Source organism: Artemia sp. Qi Xiang Cuo, chromosome 5 (genome assembly GCF_049724085.1).
Source record: "Artemia sp. Qi Xiang Cuo chromosome 5, ASM4972408v1, whole genome shotgun sequence".
Lineage (NCBI taxonomy): Eukaryota > Metazoa > Arthropoda > Branchiopoda > Anostraca > Artemiidae > Artemia > Artemia sp. Qi Xiang Cuo.
This window is the reverse complement of record NC_142798.1, coordinates 48,907,698-48,929,566: the sequence shown is the minus strand read 5'-3', so window position 1 is coordinate 48,929,566 and position 21,869 is coordinate 48,907,698. Positions and strand designations below refer to the sequence as shown.

The 21,869-nt window shown below is 36.8% G+C and overlaps 1 protein-coding gene across 6 annotated transcripts in view; it reads left to right on the top strand.

Moving 5' to 3' along the window:
- The window catches only part of Mgat1 (alpha-1,3-mannosyl-glycoprotein 2-beta-N-acetylglucosaminyltransferase), an 85,109-nt gene that overhangs the window by 3,071 nt on the left and 60,169 nt on the right, over positions 1-21,869 (top strand). For 4 of the 6 annotated variants that reach the window (XM_089089665.1, XM_089089668.1, XM_089089664.1 and 1 more), the window contains exons 2-3: positions 4,271-4,436; positions 10,340-10,445. In XM_089089665.1, the coding sequence (XP_088945791.1) occupies positions 4,320-4,436; positions 10,340-10,445 (223 nt within the window). In that variant the 5' untranslated portion in view covers positions 4,271-4,319. The remainder of the gene's footprint in view (positions 1-4,270; positions 4,437-10,339; positions 10,446-21,869) is intronic. The other 2 variants (XM_089089669.1, XM_089089667.1) reach the window with 1 other exon arrangement.

Sequence of the window (21,869 nt, the reverse complement as noted above, 5' to 3'; positions counted from 1 at the left end):
TTTCTAATAATAGTTCTAGTCTCTTACAGTGATCTTCAGGGGTATGGGCATAAAGAAGGATGTTGTCTACTAATATTTTTACTCCTTCTAGACCCTCAACAATCTCTTCCATTTTTTTCTGGAACTCATCCCAAGAGGATATGAGGCCAAAAGGATATCTTTTCCATCTGTATTGTCCATAGATGGTACTAAATGTTGTAAGATATAAAGCTTTTTCTGATAAAACAATTGGCCAATATCCAGAGGTGGCATCAAGCTTAGAAAAGATGGTAGCACCTGAGAGATCACCTATCACATCATCAAAAGTAGGTATGGGGTAGTGAGGTCTTTGTATTATTCAAGTCAACTGGATTTATTCACAGTCTTACATTTCCATCTTTTTTTTCAACCATTACCATTGAATTTACCCATTCTGTTAGTTGAGCAACCTTTTGTATGATATTATGCTGTTCAAGTCTTTCTAGTTCTTCTTTTAGTTTGTATATCATAGCGATTGGGACTTTTCTTGCTGGGTGTACTGTTGGTATAGCCCCATCTTTAAGGAATACTTCACAGATACCTTCCATCCTTACAATTTCATTGAATAAATCTTGTTTAGTAGCTTTGTTTAGTAGCTTATCAATGGTGTTTTTTTTTTATGTTCAGAATCATTTTGATTAGGTTCATTTCTTTCAAAGTCAGCAACTCTAGAATAGGTACAGAATTATCTTCTATTACATAAAATTTGTACATTTGGACTTCATTACACAATAGGGAGCAGGTACCAGTGGTTGAGATTCTTGATCCATTGTAACTTGTGAGGTTTTGTGTAGTTGGTTGAATCTGTGGCACTGGATTCATTTTTAGCAAGGCATGGCAGGGTATGATGTTAACTTGCACTCCCGTGTCAAGTTTCAATTCAAGGCTTATCTGTGCATTTAGTAATAGTGTAGGAAAAATTTCATCTCTATTTCCTTCTTTGGTTATTTCATATAATAAGTTTTCTTCATTGCTTGTGGGAGTGTCTGCTGTAGTGATTGGATTCATTGTTTTACTATGAAAAACTTATCAAAGTGATTGAACTTTTTGCACTTTGCGCATGTTTGATCTTTTGCTGGGCTTATGTTCATATGTCCTTTTGTAAAATTTTGTACACAATTGAAGCAGTTGCTGTTCCTATTTTTTTTTGTTCATGCAATCAGTTTCCTGGTGAGCTGGTTTCACTTGTTTTGAAATTTATTCTTGTGATTGCATTTATTTCTTGTTTAATTTGTATTTGGTTTTCATCAGATTTTTCACAAATGTTTTCAGTTAGGCTTGGGTCGTTTCATATATCTTAAGGAATCTCTTTCAGCAAGGAGTTTTTCATGTATTTTGGAGTTCAAAATACCACACAAAATTTTGTCTCTGATCATTTCTTTGCTTTCTCTGTATTTGCATGGCTTTGCTAATAGTTTTATATCTGTAATATAGGTTATAGCTATCTAATGTCTCTCCTTCTTGCTGATTTCTGTTTTGAAATACATATTTTGCAAACACTTTGTTTTTTTTTTGGTGCACAATGGTCTCTTAATTTTTTAGACATGGCTCTGCTTTGTCCTTCTCATTTTCTTGAAATTCTAGGGTCTTATAAATATCTACCCTTTTCACCAATCCAATTAGGATGTAAGCACACTGTATTTTATCTTTTTTTTTACAGCTAGTGTGCCAAAAAGTGCCAGTCTTGAATGCTCTTCAAACTTTGTCCATTCTATTTCAAGATTGTCTGTCTCACAGTTTATTGATGGTGGCATGACTCCATTCATTCTGACACCACGCAGAAACTGGAGGCAAGATGTTCAGACCCAAGCACCAACAAAACAAGCAAACATAAGCAAATAATATTATCACATGCACAAGCAAGGAATAAGCAATTACAATATAAGCATAAGCACATCTAGTAACTAAATAAATGAATACTAAAGTACTAAATAAATACTACATAGCACAACTGCTCCAATGTTTCCTTCTCAATAGCCTTAATTTTTGACTTATACCATAACAGCCAGTAAATTCATGCTTTGTCATATAATTTAGCTGGGAAGCAAGTGAATACATTACCTAATGCCTTTATTTATGCTTTTTCCAAATAAAATAATTGCATGTAGGCCAAATTCACTTTTGAGCCCTTAATAGAACATTAAAAGGTAACTTATTTTAGATTTTACACTATGATATAAGTTAAAAACTTATTTAAAACTAATTAGTTATGACATTTAGCTTTTAATCAAACTTAGAAACAACTCTCATGATGTTTCAATGCCCTGCTATCAAAAAAAAAGGAAAAAATGCTGAACAAATTATCTTAGGCCCAAATTTTATCTAAAGGAGAGGTATTCTATTTCCTACTTCTTCCCCTTGCCTACTTTTTTGGCTTGGAAAATTTTGTAAAGACAATCTTTGTCAACTTTGAAAAAAAAAGAAATAAGCTTGGTTGAGTTCTCCTTTTCTAGACCTTAGGACTATACAAGGTTTTTTCTAGGACTTAATGCAGATTCCAAGCTATATTTTTTCTCTCTAGATTTATAGAGGGTGTAGACTCAGGTTGTTGTGTCCATTGTTTTTTAGACAGCCCAACAAGTGATTGTTTCATATCCTGCGCACTATAGGAAAATCAGCTGGGTTTCATTGTTGTATCAAGTCCCTGAGAATTATCTCCTATCAAACAGTTTGTGGTAACAAACTGTAAGTAAGGAGCGACCCGGCTCAATGGTAACCGAAACTCTAAAAAACGGGATTTTGATACCAATAGATACATCAAAAGAATCAGATTTTAATTCTGATTTCAAATATATAAGTTTCATTAAGTTTAATTTTACCCATCAAAAGTTACGTGCCTGAGAAAATTTGGCTGATTTTCGAAAAAAGGGAGAAAGACCCCCTAAAAGTTATAGAACCTTAATGAAAATCACACCATCATATTCAGCGTATAATAGAACCCTACTGTAGAGGTTTCAAGCTCTTATCTACAAAAATGTGGAATTTTCCATTTTTTGCCAGAAGAAACATCACGGATGCGTGTTTATTTGTTTGTTTGTTTGTTTTGTTTTTTTTTCCCAGGGGTGATCGTATCGACCCAGTGGTCCTAGAATATCATGGGAGGGCTCATTGGAACGGAAATTAAAAGTTCTAGTGCCCTTTTTAAGTGACAAAAAAAAATGGAGGGCGACTAGGCCCCCTCCCACGCTCATTTTTTTCCCAAAGTCACCCGATCAAAATTTTGAGATAGCCATTTTGTTCAGCATGGTCGAAAATATGATAAAAATGTCTTTTAGGATGACTTGATCCCCCAAAGTCCCCAGGGGGAGGGCTGAAAGTTATGAACTTTACTCAATGTTAACATATAGTATTGGTTGTTGGGAAGTATACAGACTTTTTCAGAGGAGATTTTTTCTGGTAGGTGGGGGAAGGAGAGGGTTGGGGGCTATATGGAAGGATCTTTCCATGAAGGAAGTTTTCATGGGGGAAGGGACATTGCTATGAAGGGGGTGCCGGATTTCCCAGCATTATTAAAGAAAAAGATCAGAAATTAAATAAAAAAAAACAAGTTTTTCAACTGATCAACTGATTATGATTAAGAAGTCATTTTTAAAGAACTGGAAAAAAAATTCGAACTATAGTTTAAAGAGCAGGGTATTGACTAGGCGGCGAACCCCCTAATATACGTGTTAAAAATTTATGAATATAGAAGTTCGTTACGTAAGTTAATTCTAAGTTACGTATATTTATTACTGATAAAAACGTTCGTAAATAAAATTAAACAAGTTTCGAGAAAGCCATTTAACCAAATATAATATGCAAATTTTGTTTTAATTATTCATGTACGGTGAGCCAAAATCATAACCTGCATTAATTCAAAAACGTTCAAAAATTAAATAAAAAAAACAAGTTTTTTTAACTGAAAGTAAGGAACGGCGTTAAAACTTAAAACGAACAGAAATTATTCCGTATATGAAGGGGGCTGTCCCCTCCTCAACGCCTCGCTCTTTAAGCTAAAGTTTTACTTTCTAACAAAACAAATTTTTTAAAAAATAAAAAAACTTTATAGGAAATATCGATGCGTGTAGGAGGGGCCCACCCCCAACAAAAAAGGAATAAATTATGTTCGGTTTAATTTTTAAAGTCGTTCCTTACTTTCAGTTAAAAAAACTTGTTTTTTTTATTTAATTACAACTAATAACCTAACCCAAATCAGCTTCAAGTGAAGATATTTAGCTTTTTATTTTGTATATTTTGGATAGCTTTTTTTCAGGTGATGCCATTGTCGTTTTGAAATTTTGATATTTTGTCTTAATGAAAACATGAGAAGGAATGCAACCATTAGTTTTGGATTTATGTGTATTTGTGTTTGGATGATCTCTCTTTATTCTATATGGAGGAAGAATGAAAAGCACGAGTTTCAGGACGAAATATGGGAGGTGAGCTCTCAAGGTTTTTATTGCATGCATTATTAGAAAATTCTTTCATTTATTTATTTCATTTGACATTTAATTTCAACAGAAGGGACTTTACTTTATTCAGTAATATAGCATATGAAACGAAGAAAAGAGAGGATATAATAAACGAAAAATAAAATAAAATAGGTAAAAAAAAACGCGGATTTTGTCAGCCAGTAGCAAAATATAAAGATGCAAAGAATCAAATATATTTCGACAGGGACCTCTGTTCGGTCGTCCTCAGTAAGTAAGTATGACGGCACTAGACCCTTAAGGTCCAAACCGGCGGTGCTGATTTCCGTTTCGTGGCCCTTCAGCCAGGAAGTAAAGCCGACTCAGTAAGTCGTCCTCAGTGCTCATGACAAACAAAAACAAAATCTAACCTTTTGAAGTGAACTCTACAAGAAGGGAAAAGATACTGAATCAAAAAACCGGCAAGAAAAAAAAATGAAATTCAATTCACCAATTGGATTAGATAAGTATTCTTTGCTTTGCAATAGATTTTGCCTGCCTGCAACCTCGATTTTCAGATATGCGGACAGGATGTCTTAAATTAGACTGGGCAAAAATATTAGTTGAGTCTTTTAATTTTAAGATACTATAAATTGGGCTTAAGGAAATATCTCCTGTGGCTCTATTTATAGCAAAATTTCTGTTAATATATTTTTTGATCTCAATTGCCTCTTTAAAAGATTGCAGTAGGCCATTTACATTAGATATTAAAGTTCCCTCTTCAAAAAGAACTAAATGATCAGGATTTTCAAAGATATGGAGGGCCTAAGCAGAATCAAAGTTGCCATTCTTATTTTCAAATCTCAGGGGCTTGTCTATTGAAATTTTGGGTTCATGCAAACATTCATGCATAATTTATTTCAGTAATATAACAGACTATCATGGTATAATGCAATAACTTTGTTATGACACATAACTTTTTATGCTGTTTTAACTTTCATTTGGGTCCATAGCCCATAAAGACTGCGGGTAGTATTGCGAAATTTTTCTTGATAATAACTAAATTTTAAGCATAGGTTGATTTATTTCTATCTTTCCAGTTCTCATTCTTCCAGGATCTTTCCAAAAAATAACTATTTTAAAAGTCTAATCTAAATTGAGTCCCTAAATTTGAGTTCGTAATCAACAGTTGTACCCTAAAAATGGTTTAAAAATATAGCCTCAATTACCTCCCTATATTTAAGTCATTAATGAAGCCCCTAAATTTGTAAGATCTAATTTTAAGAGCACTAACTAATAGTACATTGAAAAAAAAATATACACCCTTCTGGACTCCAATTCCATCACTCTAGAGATTTGACTTTGAAGACCTAGGTTTTCAAGACGAGAATAACCATTTATAGCCACTTGAAAAGCATAATAGTTTTCCTTTAACGGGTCCTTAATTCAGTAGCAAATCTCTTTCGAAGTTGCTTGAAGTCCAACTGGCCACTTAATCGACAAGTTTATTGGAGTGAATGATTTTTGTATTGTAAAAAAAAGGCCCATGGCCTTGAAAGAATTTTACCAGAAGGGTTGTACCTCAGATATTAGGTAGCTCCTCTCTTGATCCACCGACTGGTCCAATTGCTCTGTTTAAGTTTTGCATCTGGAGAAACATATATGGCATTTGTTGCCATAAAAAAATGTATCCTGTTAGACTTTCGTTTCCATGTCTTGCCTCCATTGCAGAACGACTCGGAAGTTGCCACGAATATAACATGGTTCTGATTTTGCAATATAAATCGAGCCGGAAGCTTTGTAATTGACTCTTTCACAGAAAACAAGATTTAACGACAGAACTAGAAACACCTTGTAATGATGGAAACTTCTGAGCTCATTTGCGGAGAAACGAAAGTTCAGAGAGTTATCGATCAAACTGCTCATGGTAAGACAGCTTCGTTCCAAGTGCATCACCAGAAAATTTTACCAGAGTGGGGGGGGGGGGAGGGCATTACTATCCGGAGCTTTTGTCCTACCAGGATTTAAAGTTGTTCTGTGGATCAACTGGCAGAAAACCAAAGTTATGCCCATCGAGCCCCCTACATCTCTCTCTACTGTAAAGAAAGTCGCCATCAGGAGCAACCCAATAGATGCGGTTGAAGACTCCACTTACCTGGTATGGTATGCACTTTGTCGATTGATGGTTCGATCACAAAACAGCTTACATCTCGAATAGCCAAAGCGTCAGCAATTTTTTGGGAGGTTGAATAGCATTTAGCAAAAACCAGATATAAGCCGCGATACTAAAATCCGCATTTATAGTGCGTCAGTCAGCACCGTGGTACTCTATAGAGCGGAGACGTGGCCAGCCGCAAAACATGACCTCCACACCGTCGATGTTGCTCAGACCAAAGATCTTCAAAGAATCGAGAGTCTTCACTGGACTGAATTTGTTAGCAGCCATACCCGCCTCTCACGTACTTTGCAAACTCGTTTCTCGACGCAGCTCGCCCAGCCCACTGGTTGCTCGTATGGCTGCCTTCTTTGCATGCCACATGACGCCCCATCATGGGTTGACCCCACCCTGCACGGACAGAAGTGACCAAAGGACGCCCTTCCCCTCCCTCACTAGGTGGAAAGAAAAAACCAACGAACATCTCGCCCAAATCAATATCCCAGCAGAAATAGCCGTGAGCCTGGCAAGCGATAGGTTAACCTGGAGGTGCCTGGTCTCATAGTTCTCTATGCCGAACCCCTGGCAAGAGCCGTAAGTCAAGTAAGTGAATAGCCAAAAACCGCAATTTTAGGCAATATGTCATCCTTTATCAATAAAAGGTGCCTAGCCATCCTAACTTTTCTTTCATAATAGCCTTAGAAAGCAAGATCATATCACATTTTCTGCTTGGTGTGAAGTCAGTCAAAATAGTACCTAAAAATATCCTTAGACAAATCATCTGGAAAATATTTAACAAATATCCCTCAGTCTTTCGAAGCGCCCACGTTTTAAAGCTATAGTTGGCTGCTGTAATTACTGTTGCCTCCAATATTTTAATCTCAGTCCGCCGAGTTATCCTCCTCTGCTTCCAACCTTTTTTCAATCGCAAAAAACATCCTGTGCCTTGGCTATTCTACTTTCTACGTCTTCATTACATCCACTGTGTTTATTAATAATACTACCCAGGTGAGTGAAGCTGTCCAATTGATTGGTTTTCTTATTTCCGAACATAATCTCTTCATCCTTGTTTATTTCTAGTCTGAGCGCCTTAGTCTTCTTAGCATTAATTTTCAAACCTGTTCTTGTAGTTTGACCTATCAAAACCTTCAAAAATACATTCATTTTCGCCAAGATCTTTATCTAGGACGCTCAAACCTCCTGTTCAATTCAAGTTAAGATGAGTTTTAGATTCCCATTTTATATCATGTTCCCCCATGGCATTTGCAGTGTTTATTAGGACAAACTGCATCAAAATAATCTATGAAAACTGAGATAGGATACAATCGTGCTTAGCTCTAGTTCCCATGCCGCACCAACTACTAATCCGGAGGTGTGTGGTATGGAAATGCCCAGAAGTTTGATCAGTTGGCCAAAAAAGCATTTTGCAAAATACCTGGGAGTCCTGCTTGATGAGAACCTGTCATTCCTTTATCACATTCAAGCAGTAGAGCTGAAGATATCTCGGAATCTTGGAATGATAAAGAAACTAAAGAACACTTTGCCACAGGAAGCACTAGTACTGCTATACAACGCTCATATCAAACCCCATTTACAATACTGTGCAATGATCTGGCGATCGACTTTTAAATCTCACCCGATGAAGGTCAATTCAATTCATAAACGATCTTTGGAATTAATTGTAAAAAATAATGACTATTTATCAATGGAATTGCTGTATCATCAGTCATGCTTGACCTTTGTGGTCAAGATTCTAGCTGGTGAACTCCCGTCTGCATTTAAAACATTATTTCGACCAATCTCGGACCAGCATAATGTAAATACCCGATCATCCTCAAACCTGCAAATGCCCTTCACCCCGACTATACGATCGGATTTGCTACGAATATAACTTGTGCAAGGTCAAAGAACTTGTTCCCCGAGGAACTGAGAGGTAGGAGCTCCCTCGCGTCATTTAAAAGAAGAGTAGCATTGGAAAAGATTAGTTAAATAATGGTAAAAAAAATAAATTATGTAATGTATTAAATATAAAGAGATAAAAATTAAGTTAGGATTCTATTTTCTTTTGGTATAATGATGAGGCGGTTTCCCCTGGGGCAAAGGGTAGGAGGATAATTGGTAGTTATGCTGGAAAAAATGAGACGTAAGGCTATTTCTGAGAGTAGGAGCAGTGACCACGCTGCGTATTATGTTTAAAAGGTAGCTATGGAGGTTCTCGGCGCCCAGGAATGGACCGAGCATTGTTATTATGTGTACTTTAGTTTTTAGATTGATAATAAACCCCATTGAACTTGCACATAGCATAACTCGCTTTTAAGTTCATCTAACCATCTTTTTTTTTCAAAACAAAATTTTGATCCGAATAGGACAAAAATGGTTTCGAGTATGAATTGTGATTTTGTAATTAATTGAAAACTGTGAGGAAACCTGTTAATTAACCTTCCAGTTTCGGAGACCTTTCGGGGGTGTGATGGTGCATCTGTCTCTAAACAGCCAAGGTTTAATGAGAAACGATACAGTGAATAATTCTATCATGAACAAAGTAATAAGCCGACATGGAACTGGATACAGTCTCCTCCAATGTACTGTCTTTGGCTAGCAATGTACTTATCCGGACTTTGAATTTGTTACTGCGATCCTTATTGGAAAAATTCTTAGGGAAGGGTCTTCAGCTGGTCTGTTGCAGTCCTCTCAATGGTAAGAATGGTATCAACAAGTTTTTGTAGTTACAGTTTCAAGAACCAGGTCACACATGGTGCTAAAACTGAAAAAGCGGATCTGGACCGACATTAGCACTTTGTCTGACCAAATACGAATGAGACACGATTTTTCTTCTTTTCATCTCCCTGGGTGCAAATTTTGCTCTCACTCGCCTCTTTTGCAAATCATCTGTTAAAATGCGTTGTGTGGACCCATACGAGACGCTGCGTTCTTCGTTAAGCTCTCGAATAGTTATTCGCTTTTTTGAACAAACAGTTTTTGCACGGTCTGTTCTGTTTCTGAGGTTATTGGACATTTCGAACGTTGCTCATTTTCTGCTAGTTCATTTTCATTTTAAGTTGCTCATATCGCTCGTAAATAGTTTCAGAATGAAAACATTATCACTACAAAGCATTTCTAATATTTCATGGAATTCTTTGGCACGTTTTTGAAAACTAAAACAGAATTTAGTTTTTACTCGTTGTTTAAATTTGATAATGTACAATAAATAAGGTAGACACAACCCCGCTCTAGCGTGTGTTGATATTGACTGACAAGTCAGAATTTGTTCTAACTCGGTGGTGTAATTTTCAGATCAAACATTATGAATGACAAACTAATAAGTTGTTTGAAAAACCTGTAATTACAACTGGCTAGGTTTGTTACACTCTAAAATGCTTTCAGTAAAGCATTATCAGACGTTAGCACGAAGAATAGTAGATGAGCAGGTTGTGAAGGAAGTATACATGGGCGTAGGGAGGGGGGGCAGGGGGGCAGCTACCCCCCCCCCCCTAGACCTTCAAATTTACATTACATATGGCTGGAAAAGCAGATGGTTTGGAAAAAGCAGTTGATAAAACTCATCACACTATCGACTTCCCCCCCCCCACTCCCCCCCTAGACAATATGCTGCCTAATGCTGCCTACGCCCATGGAAGTATAACTTCTGTTTAACTTAAGTTTTAATGTTGCTCTATGCATTCATTTAATTTTTTTTTTGCGCTTAGTTGTACCGAGGACTTAGTATTGTAGTTTATTTTAACAGTTTTCAACAAAGAATTCATTATTTTTCTTTCAGCAGAAACTTGAACTTGATGAACGAATAAAACAATTGGAAAAAAATTTGAATGAGCAAAATAGGGTTGAACTAAATCTAATTGAGCAACTGGAAAAACTAGTTGGAAGTAAGTACTATTTTATGTGTTTAATGGCTGTTGAGGGTTGGGCATATTCAATTGTAGATTAAAAGTTCTAGTGCCCTGTTTAAGAGTAGAGATTCGTTAATAGGGGGGGGGGCATAATGTCACTTTATCACCCTATATACCTCTGCAGTCCTATAGCACGCCATAGCGAGTTTTAGTCGGAACAATCGACAGTCAAATTACAATTCAAATGCTTTAAGCGCATATGTCACGAATATTGTAGGATTTTCTCCGAAAATTGTGTTTGAGGGTCTGTGAGCCTGCTGGTTACAAATCTGAAGCTGATATTGCAATATCAGAGTACAGTAAGTGTATCAACCAGTTCTTAGGTAATGAACTGTAAGTATGGAGTAGCTCGGGCCAATAGTAAGCAAAAATCTAAAAAAAAGATTTTAATAACGATTAATGTACCGAAAGAATTGGCTTTTTATGCTGATTCCAAATATATAAGTTTGATCAAAGTTAATGTTATCCATCAAAAGCTAAGAGCCTGAGAAAATTTGCCTGATTTTCGAGAAAGGGGTAGACACCACCAGCAACTCAAGTAATCTTAATGAAAATTACACCATTAGATTTACCGTATTAGGGAACCATATTGTGGAGTTTTCAAACTCCTTCCTGCAAAAATTTTAAATTTTGCATATTTTTTTTCCAGAAGAAAGGTCATGTATGCGTTTTTTTCCAGGGGTGATCGTATCCAACCAATGGTCCTAGAAGATCGGGAGAGAACTCATTCAAACGGAAATTAAAAGTTTTTGGGCCCAAGTTAAGATACCAAAAAGATTGTGCCACAGGAAAGTGGGGCTTTTTGCCATCTTGTGGCACCACAGAGAACCAAATTGGTATCTATTGAAAATTCTAAGATAGCCAATTGGTTTGAAAATATCAAAAAGTATGTATTGAGCTTCCCAGTTGCAGAGGAAGTAATGCTGAATGTGGCGCATTCGTTCCTGAAAAGTGATGTAGTCTATACAATTGTTATTGATGCATCATTGCGCATCTGCTATTATGAAGAAGGGGTGGTGGGTCATTTTGTGGGTGGGTGGTAAGGACAGATGCCTAAAAATGCTTATTTCAGTGCCCAAATTGTTTGGTTCTCCATGATTCTTCATGTAAATGCAGAAAATGGTGTGTGTGTGTGTGAGGGGAGGGGGGAGGGGGTAGGGGGGTAGGGGGTAGGATTTAATCTCTCATCTCCCTTGATTTTGACTAAACCTGAATGTGGGTCCTGCGGGGTAATATCTCCCTTCTTGTTGCGGACAAATGTTTCTGGCATTTATTCTAAAGCTTCATTTAGCTAAACTAATTTGATTCTTATTTCCTAAAATTATACACAGTGATGTGTAAGTGTGCATTAACCATTGTGAAGGAGGGGCGATAGGCCATTTTGTAGGTAGTTGGGGGGGGGGGGCAGATGCATCTATGAGTGTATTTTAATGCCTAATTATTCTAACAGTCATTGAGCCTTCAGATAAACATAGAATGAGTTTTGGGGAAGGGGAGGTGCTAGAAGTTAATATCTAATCCCTCTTTATTCTCGAGAATATTTTTAGTCTATGCTTTTATTATTGGGGCTAGGGGGAGGGGGGGGGGTAATAGTACCCCTTCCATTGCGATATTCTTCGTCTATGTAGCACAAAATACTGTATTTAGATGCCTACCGAACCAGAGGTGGAAAAGTCGAGGTGGGGCATGATGAACCTTGCCAGGAAATCTCCTGGAGGGAAGTGCCACCAGGAGTTTTTTTTTCAGCGATTTTAAATGGTAATATTTTTCATTTTTCATACAATGTTACATTCATTGTTTTTTCATACAATGCAGTAATATATTCAAACTTATGTTTACAGCGCATTTAAATTTCAGAGAACCTTTTTGTAGAGATCGCGATGGTTTCAGTCGCGTAGAAGATCAAAAGTCAGGGAGAATTCCCATCCATATAGACCGTAATGCCTCTTTCTCTCCACCCTAACTTCTGTACTAAAAATACTATTAAACACTTGTTCAGCAAAAATACTGTTCATCAAAATTTTGACTTAGTGTTGAAATTTTGCCCCAAATTTCAACTACAATTCAACATTTAAATTTTTATGCAGGGATTGAAAAAGCCGGACGGTAACAATTCTTCTACTATTATTGATATGTATGATTTATCAGCAAGAATCAGAAAACAGCCTAGGAATAACCATACGTCATTCCTAGGGCAGAACTAAGGTAGATAGTCATAGAACTAAGGGATGAAAGATTGGATTGATTTTGGGTTGACGCGTGACGAACCATGTCCACTGGACTCGTATGCGAAATCTGGGGCTGAATTTGCTAGGACTCACAGGTGGCGAACAAGTAGAACCTAAGCCTATTAGGCTTGGCCGCTTATAGTCAACAGGTGGAATACCGTGTCAGTAATACCTATATGTCAGTTATGGAATCTTTTATATATCCACAGTCATTGTTTCGAAGCCCCGTCAACCCTCCATAAAAAAAAAAATCAAAAGTATCAATTATGAATTTTGTATGAAAAGTTTGTGGACAGCTTCTTAAAAAAAACACACATTCAAAGACCTTGTGACAGCTAAGCGGATGAAGCTGAGAATCCTGATTCAAGGTTTCCAGGTTCAATCTCAGGTGTCACAAGGAACTGATATTACAAATTTTGTGGATGTCCTAATTTTTTTATTTTTGTGTTTCGATCATTTCTCCCATCTGTTTCTATGTGCTTCAAGACAATCTTTTTATATAAATAAATAAAACAGAAGTTTTTATCTGCCAGAATTTAATTCTTTATTTAATTTTTTTTACATTTGGCCGATGAAGTAAGACTCAAAATTTGCCCTAAAAGGCACAAGGAACACATACAGTCAAGGTCAAGCATTCATGCAGTTAACACCTCTTATTTTCTGAGAGAATTATCTGTTGAAAAAACCGGTTTTTGGTTATGTTGACTGTCAGGCTGTGTGATTGAACTATTGGGACTATTTCATTTCGATTGAATTATTTCATTTGGATAATTAGAAGGCGTTTATTGGAAAGTGGCGGGGACTTAAAAAAGCCCCCCTTTACGGGTAATTCTTTGTTTTGCGACTTTACATTGAGGTTTGATTAAGCTTCGACCTACGATGGCTGAAAGTGAAAAAATTATTTTGAATCCGTTATTGAATTGTGTTACGAGAGCACTTACAGACGGAATAAAATTGGACTGTATCATAAAAGCGTGTGTTGCTGTCTATACACATGAAGATGTTATAAAGGCAAAGGGAATCCTTCATACTGAGTTGAATATTACGAATCGTCTTGTGACCTACTCTAAAGATGAAGACAATATCATTGAAATGTGCAAACTTCTAGTAGCAGCTGCAAAAAATAATGTCAGCATGCCAAAATTTGTCATCTTTAACCCCTGCTCGGTTCCGGTCATCGGAGATGTGGTGAATGCAACAGTTACTGCCAAAGTAAATGAACTCTCTCGGAAGCTTGATAGTTTTTTAGCTACCCAGTCCACTCCAGCCGTCAGTATTTTCACAAGCAGTCGTATTGCACCTGAAATGTCTAAGCCCAAAGATCCTTCCTATTCTGTTGTCTTGAAAAATCCCCCCAAGGAACTCAATGGCCCAAATGACCGGAAAGCTTTCATAGACAGTTTCTGTGAAAATGCAAATGACATTAGCGAACTTCACAAGTCTGCAAACGAATGGAAGCTTGTGGTCAGGTCGAAAGCTGCAGCAGCGAAAATCTTCCAAGCCCGATCTCAAAATTACTGTTCGAGAACCCCTGCACATAGCTGGGCTTCGAAATGTAGCTGAGGATATAAACTGTGAAGGACTAAAAAATCTAATCCCGAATAGTACAAAGACTGAACAATGCGGAGTGTCGGTTTATTTAGTTTCAGCGAAGCAGCTAAGTGGAAAAGGGCGACCCTCCGGTGGTATTGCCACTTTCGTTCGTTCGACTCTAAGATCTAGTGTATTTGAAGTCAATGATAATTTTCTAGCGATTCGTGTTGAGGGCTGTGTTTTTATTAATGTATATTTGCATACAAATTACCATGATGAGTATTCGGAGCGTGCTTATACTTTTTTTAGTGATGAATTCGGCCAGTGTATTAACCCTATTAGATCCTTAATCATTCAATGCAAGTTGGTGGCTTCAATTGCGGTTTTAATGAACTGCTCTTATCTAGGTCTTTACATTCTACGCTATTGCTTGGTATTTTTGGAGACCAGTTTGATCTGAAGTGTAAAGATTTAAATTTTACACACGTACACACTTCAATGTCTACATCGGATCTCGATCACGTAGTTGCGTCTGCAAATCTCAGGATTTCGCCTATCAAGGTTGTGCCTGATTTGCAGCTATATGATTACTTACCAATACAGTTCTCAGCTGAGATTCTTTGCCACAGCTCAGATACACAAACGCAAACAACTTCGAAAACCCATCCTAGGTCTCGCTGTGATTGGCGTAAAATTAACCTTGTTTTATTTTAAGAAGAAGCCGCCAGAGTCATTAGTAAGATCCGTATTCCTTTCCATCTTCTCTCTAGATTAACTGCTCTTTCAAAGGAGGAAACACAACTATCAGTCGATATTTATTGCGCAGAAATTGGCCATGCCCTTCGCTGTGCTGCCGTCCCTCTAAGTAGACCCCGTCATCCTACACTTCCTGGCTGGTGTGAAAATCCAGAGTTAGTGGATATCCATTCTAATTTTAAATTTTGGCTTCAACTTTGGATTGCTTGTGGACGACCCCGTTCGGGGGTAGTCAATTCAATCCGCCTGCTCACAAAAAGAAAATTCGCGAAGGAGCTAAAAGCTCACAGAAAAAAGATGATTGATATCGAATCTACATGGGCCAAAATTAATCCTTCTCCTTTGGCGTTTTCTGTCCTCTAAAAGCGATGAATGTTTGTCCGCATCTGTTATCCCTGATTCTGAATGGTACACGTACTATGGGTCAGAATTTTTGCCTCCTGACCCAGCCCTCAACGAATGATACAAAGCTGAGTTGGAAGACATCTTAAATAGTTGTCTTCAGGGTGATAATATTTTAGCAGAGGGCGTTGTATGCAATGCCATATCTAACCTCAAACCTAAACAATTTTTCGGAATTGATGGGATTAGTGCACTCCATCCAAAAAGTTGTGGGCCCGCTCTCATTAGTCAACTAACTCTCCTGATGCAGATTATCCTCATTCAGGATATTGTCCCAACCACTTTCTCAATTGGAGATCTTACGCCAGTTCCTGAAAAAGGAAAAATTACCAGGCAATGCTCCTCTTTCCGTCCAATCACGATTGCTACTTCTCTTTGAAAGTTAATTGAACTTTTATTCGTAGATGAGTTTGAGAAACTGTGTTGCAGTCCACCAAGACAATTCGGTTTCCAACGCGGTATTGGTTGTGCTGAAGCGCACCATGTCTTTGCATATGCACTCCTGGATGCACACAAATCAGGAGAAAGCCTAGCGATCGGTGGCTTAGACCTGCAGAGAGCGTTTGATTCATTGATTCATGCGCTTATGTTGTTAAACTCAGCTAAAAGAGGAGTGAACTCAAATATCATTCGGGCCTTTACTGTCGCCTTCACGTGCGACTCGAGCTCCCTCACGATAAAGGCCTTCCGCCAGCCCCACGGTCAGCTTTGATACCATTCCGTAAAGGTGCCCGTCAGGGGGAAGTTTTATCCCCCAATTTCTTCAACAACTACATTATTGAGCCTCAAGACAGCTGTTCTTTATCATGCATTCTCAGTTCCATTGATATCTCCCTAGTATGCTCTACTGATGACACGCTGAATCTCAGCCGGACGCTTAACCGCCTTTCAGAAATATTCTCATGTCTGCAGTCCAATTACGAGAAAGTCGGTCTGAGATTTAACTCCCAAAGTCGGAAGTCTTGCTTTACAATTGGAAGAAAGACCCTCCTACTAATGTCACACTAGGCGATTGCTCAGTAAAACCAGTTGATAAAATAGTATATTTGGGGTTGCCAATAGGTACCTCATTACAGCATACCGCTCCCTCCTGATCTCACATCTTGAACGGCGAATTTCCAGCTCCTATGCCTTGATCGTTAAATCCACACTGAGATTTAACCGTCCACTACTGGCAAGTATTTTGAACGCTATCACTCTGCCACATATATTATATGTGACCCTTTTCTGGAAACTCTTGGCAAACCGTGAAAAGTCTAAAATCCGCTCTTTGTTTTTCCGTTTTGTCAAGTACCTACTAAAATTGCCACCATGGACAAAAAATGTTTTCTGATTGGGCGCTACAACCTAGCGGACACAAATCTAGCTGTAGAGACACTTATTAGCCGGAAAAAAAACAAAACCAGCAATTCTAAAGCACGTTTTTTTTTTTTTTTTTTTTTTTTTTTTTTTTTTTTTTTCGCCTTTCAGAAGTTGTTGTCCTTGTTGCTATTTTAGAAGAAGTTGTTGTTTCTGTTGTAATTTTTGAGTATGTTATCTTCCTGTTTCTTCTTTTCGTACTATTTTGTATACTATTTGAGAAGTTGTTGCTTTTGTTGTTATTCTTTAGTATGTTTTCTTTTTGTTTCCTCTTTTTGCATTTTTGTATACTCTGTCATTGTACATTTATTGTATACGACGGGTTTTCAATATATTATTATTATTATTATACTTTTTTATATATTGAGGTTTATTACCAAGCATGATTGTACATCAGTTATTATGGAGTGTATCAGTTATATTATTATACTATATATTTATTATTATATTATTATTATATTATCAGGTATATTATCATATTATTATGTGCTTCAGCTATTTAGCTCTCGACAACCGTCTAGATATAAACGAAAAGCAAGTCCTCGTCGGTTGGGGTGGAAGGATGTCGTAAGGAAACATTTAAGGGAAATGGGAACTTCGTGGGAGGATGTAAAGGGGGAGGCTTTAAATAGATCGGGATGGAGGAGCGTGCGTACCTGTGCCAGGCTAGTTGGTGCTGCGGTGAGTTGCTTGTGGTAGTTATTATGGAAAAGGGCCGGTGGATTTTTGTGTTGGTGGTTGGAGTGTGGATTGATTAAGCTGTGTATCGCAAGGAAGAAGCTTATTAAACAGTTGGAATTCCTTTTTTTTATGTTTGAATCATTCTCTCCCATGTTTTTTTTTATTCACCTTTTTCTTATTCACTGTTTTTTGTTTCATTCACTGTTTTTTCTATTCACTGGTATTTTTTCGCTTCATTCACTGTTTTTTTATTCACTTTTTTTTTGTTCGACGTTTTTTTAATCAGTGTTTTCCTTATTCACTGTTTTTTCACAGTGAAAAAACACTGGATAACAACCAAGGCCGTATTCAGGAGGGGGGGTAGGGGGGTGGGGTTCGAGCCCCTCCTGAAACGTAACAAAAATGGATATAAACAAATTTTTTATGTATTTTTGAGGTTTTTCGGGTAACCCCCCCCCCCCAAAAAAAAATCTTTGAGTAAAACCCCCCTCTGAAACAAAATCCTGGTTACGGCCTTGATAACAACCTAGTATGGATATATACGATTTGTCAGCAAGAAATCGCGGGTTTATGGGGCCGGTACCCCACATCATATCTTTCTTGGGCTTGGGCAGAATTTGAAAAACAATCAGAAATTAAATAAAAAAAAAAAAAATCAACGGAAAGTAAGGAGCAACATTGAAATTTGAAACGAACAGAAATTATTGTGTATATGAGAGGGGCTGCCCCCTCCTCAACCCTTCACTCTTTGTGATGAACTTTGAATTTTTTGTCCCAGTTCTTTAAGAACGACTGCTGAAACACAAGGACCGTTGATTGAAAAACGTGTTGGTTTTTGTTTTATTTAATTTCACAAACAGACTCATCCAAGGTTTTTTAATGTACAGTTTCAGAAGTGAGGCCCTCGTACCCGTGCCTATTCCAAAACCCCCAACTTCGCACATATAGACATGTTGCACCTTCCCTTACTCAAGATAATTTAGGGATTATCTAGGGGACATTCCGAAATTATTGACCTGGTAAATAAATACTGCTCATGTGAATTTCCTTAACAAAGGATGGCACCTATAAACCCACACACCTTAAGACATCCCCTTCCCTCTTCGGACATAGATCAACTTTGCCTCTTTCCATTTATGACCATTCAGCTAATATTTAGTGGATGGTTCTAAATGATTAAAAATCAGTTGGTCATTAAGATTATAGTATGACAGTTCTAATTAATAATAATGATAAAAAAATGAATACTTATTGCCAATTTCACAGATAGTGTTTTATTTCCACCAGAACTGGTAGGATTAATATTGAATATGTTGTATCCAAGCTCAAAATCGCTATCATGGATGTAAACGATCGCTAGATGCAAATGTTTTTCCAATTTAGCAAATTGAGTTGCTTCACTTGATGTTCAAATAAAATTCCGTGACTCACTCTAAATATTTATAAGGCAAATATTATGAACTTATATGTTTTTTAAGACCAAATTGCTTATTTTTTAACGTAATGAGTGGACATAATATATGCTTCTGTCTAGGTATTCTTGCAAATTGCTAAACGGCCTTATTGCGTAACGGCAAAAGAAAGAAATAAAGAAAGAAAGATTTATTGAGAAAAAAACATATCAACAAAAAATTATTACTTCCTCCCCTAAAAAGCAAAGCTTGTTTGTGGGGGAGGTAGAGAAAACAAAATCCTTAAAACAAAGAACCCTTTGCCACCGATACCATTAATGCCATCACACTAAACAATAAACACAAAATAATATCATATATTATACTTCCTCTGGGAACATCATATCAACAAAACCCCCACAATAAATAAATCAATCAATCAATCCAAACTCATATTCAGCAAAAAGCAGTTCCTTAATGATTTTTCTAAAAATATTGGGGTCACCAATAGTCTTAATATCACTATTCAAACTATTCAATTTCCGTGTACCTCTATAAAAAACAGAAAAACATGAACGGGAAGATATACCTCTAGGTACACAGAAGTCCGCGCTACCCCTTGTATCATGAGAATGAACAGTAGACCTAATGGACAATAAATCACCAAAACAACGAGGCTGAACATCCTGCTGCAGTCCAAAAATAAACCACAATATATAGAATTCACGAAGGCCTGCAGCCGGCAAAATTTTTAAAGTTGGGTAAATTTCTCGAACAGACATACATGGAGATATACCGGCTAAAATTCTTACGGCATGATTTTGTAGAACTCTTATTGGTTTTAGGATAGAAGAAAAAGTAGAGAGCCAAATACTCGAACAATAAAGTATATGTGGGTGTATTGAAGAAAAATAAAGATGGTGAAGGACAGACTTGGGAAAACAATGTTGGAGTTTCTTCATTATACCGAGATTTCTTGCCAGAATTTTGCTAGTTAAAGTTACATGTTCCTTAAAAGATAAAGTTTCATCTATTACAATCCCAAGGTATTTAAAAGACGCAGTCCGTTTATAACGCCATTGGGCATATCTAATTCCTCGATCCATGGGTAAAAGTTTGATGATCGCGAGAAAATAACAAAGTTAGACTTAGCCATGTTAATAATTAATTTATTTACCCTCAGCCATGCTATAATTCTATTAACTGATTACTTCATGGAAATCTGCAGCAGCTCCGCTGTCTTAGCTGTGCTAATGGCTGTTGTGTCATCAGCAAAGTGTGAAACTGTTTTATTAGTCGAGTTTACCTTCACTTAATTTATTCCATAGGAAAAATTATTTAGACAATTTGGTAAATCTTTATTAAATATCAAGAACAATATAGGACCGAGAAGTGATCCTTGCAGAACACCTACTTTGCTACACTTTCTTTCGGAAGAAGAATCATACAGTGGGACATACTGATAAAGATTGCTTAAAAAACTTCTTAAAAAATTTAATAATTTACCCCTCAAACCATACACCTCACAATTCTTAAGTAGAAGTTCATGATCCACAGTGTCGAAAGCTTTCATCAGATCTAAAAATATAGCACCTATTTTAAAACCTTTATTTAATACCTCCATAATAATAGTTGTGAAACAAATCATCGCCTGTTCCGTTGTCCTTTTTCTACGGAACCTAAATTGTGTCTCTACCAGTAACGTATGATCCTCCAAAAAACTCATCGTTCTAATACTAAAACACTTCTCTAAAACACGGAAAATGATGGGGAAAACAGATATCGGTCTATAGTTTCCTGGGTCATTTTGAATACCATTCGTATGAAATGGGGTTATACGGGCAACTTTAAAACGGTCTGGGAATTTTCCTTGACGAAAACACTCATTAATTAACCCACATAAAACTTCAGTTATAACAAGAAAAATACATTTAAGTGTTTTTAGAGTAGTATGATCGCTACCAGATGAATTACTACGCAACCCATAAATAATGTTTTTAATTTCATCAACTGTTAGAAGTCTAAGGTGAAGAGATACATCAATCGGGTCCCTCAGTAAGACCCGAACGTTGGATCACCACTATCAGGTACAACTGACATAGCTAGATTCAGACCAATATTCGAAAAATAACTCTGAAATTCATTGCATATGTCCTTTTCAGAATTCAAAGTCTTTCCCATTACACTAACTAATTAATCAGGTACACTATTTATTTTTAATCCAATCACTTCTTTTATTAGTCCCAAGGTTTTCTTAGGTCATCCTTCGACCTCCTTAAACTTTTTCTCAAAATATTTCTTTTTTTCATTTCTTAAAATTGTATTCAACCTATTTCGATAAATTTTAAATAATTGCTTATTTTCTTGTGTCGGATTAATTATTTGAGCTCTAAACAATTTATCTCTTACATTTATTTGCTTCAAGATCACAGGACTAATCCAAGGTTTTTTACTTGAGTGCTTTCTATTAAACGGTTTCAATATGACTGCTTGACTTATCAAACTCTGCAACTTTTCATAAAATAATACAAACTTTTAATTAGCGTCCTGAACTTTGCCTAAAACATCGTACCAATCCACCTTTTCTATATCATTTTTAAGTTTTACCATCGCATTTTTACTGATCACTGGAATCCTTGATTTTTTGCCTTTAACCACCTTCGTGATAGTTCTAAAGCTGGCTGAAACTCCAAAGTGGTCAGATACATCGTTGATAAGGACCCTGGGAAGACTCATGGGTACATTAGAAAGGATGTTATCCAGAAGCTTAGCTGATGTTCCCGTAATTCTTGTAGGGATATTTATACAAGGATGAAACCGGTTAGATAAACTTCTATTAATAAATTCAGCGCTAGCAGATGACTGATCTATAAGGTCAATATTAAAATCCTCCATAATAAAACATGGCATAGAGTTAATCGGAAGTTTCATTGTTCTTCAAATAGGTCCATAAAGTCTTGAAGCAGGTTCTGTGGAGGTCTATATACTACAACAATACAAAAGTTCAAATTCTCTCTAGTAATATGTAGAACAAAACACTCGCAAACTTT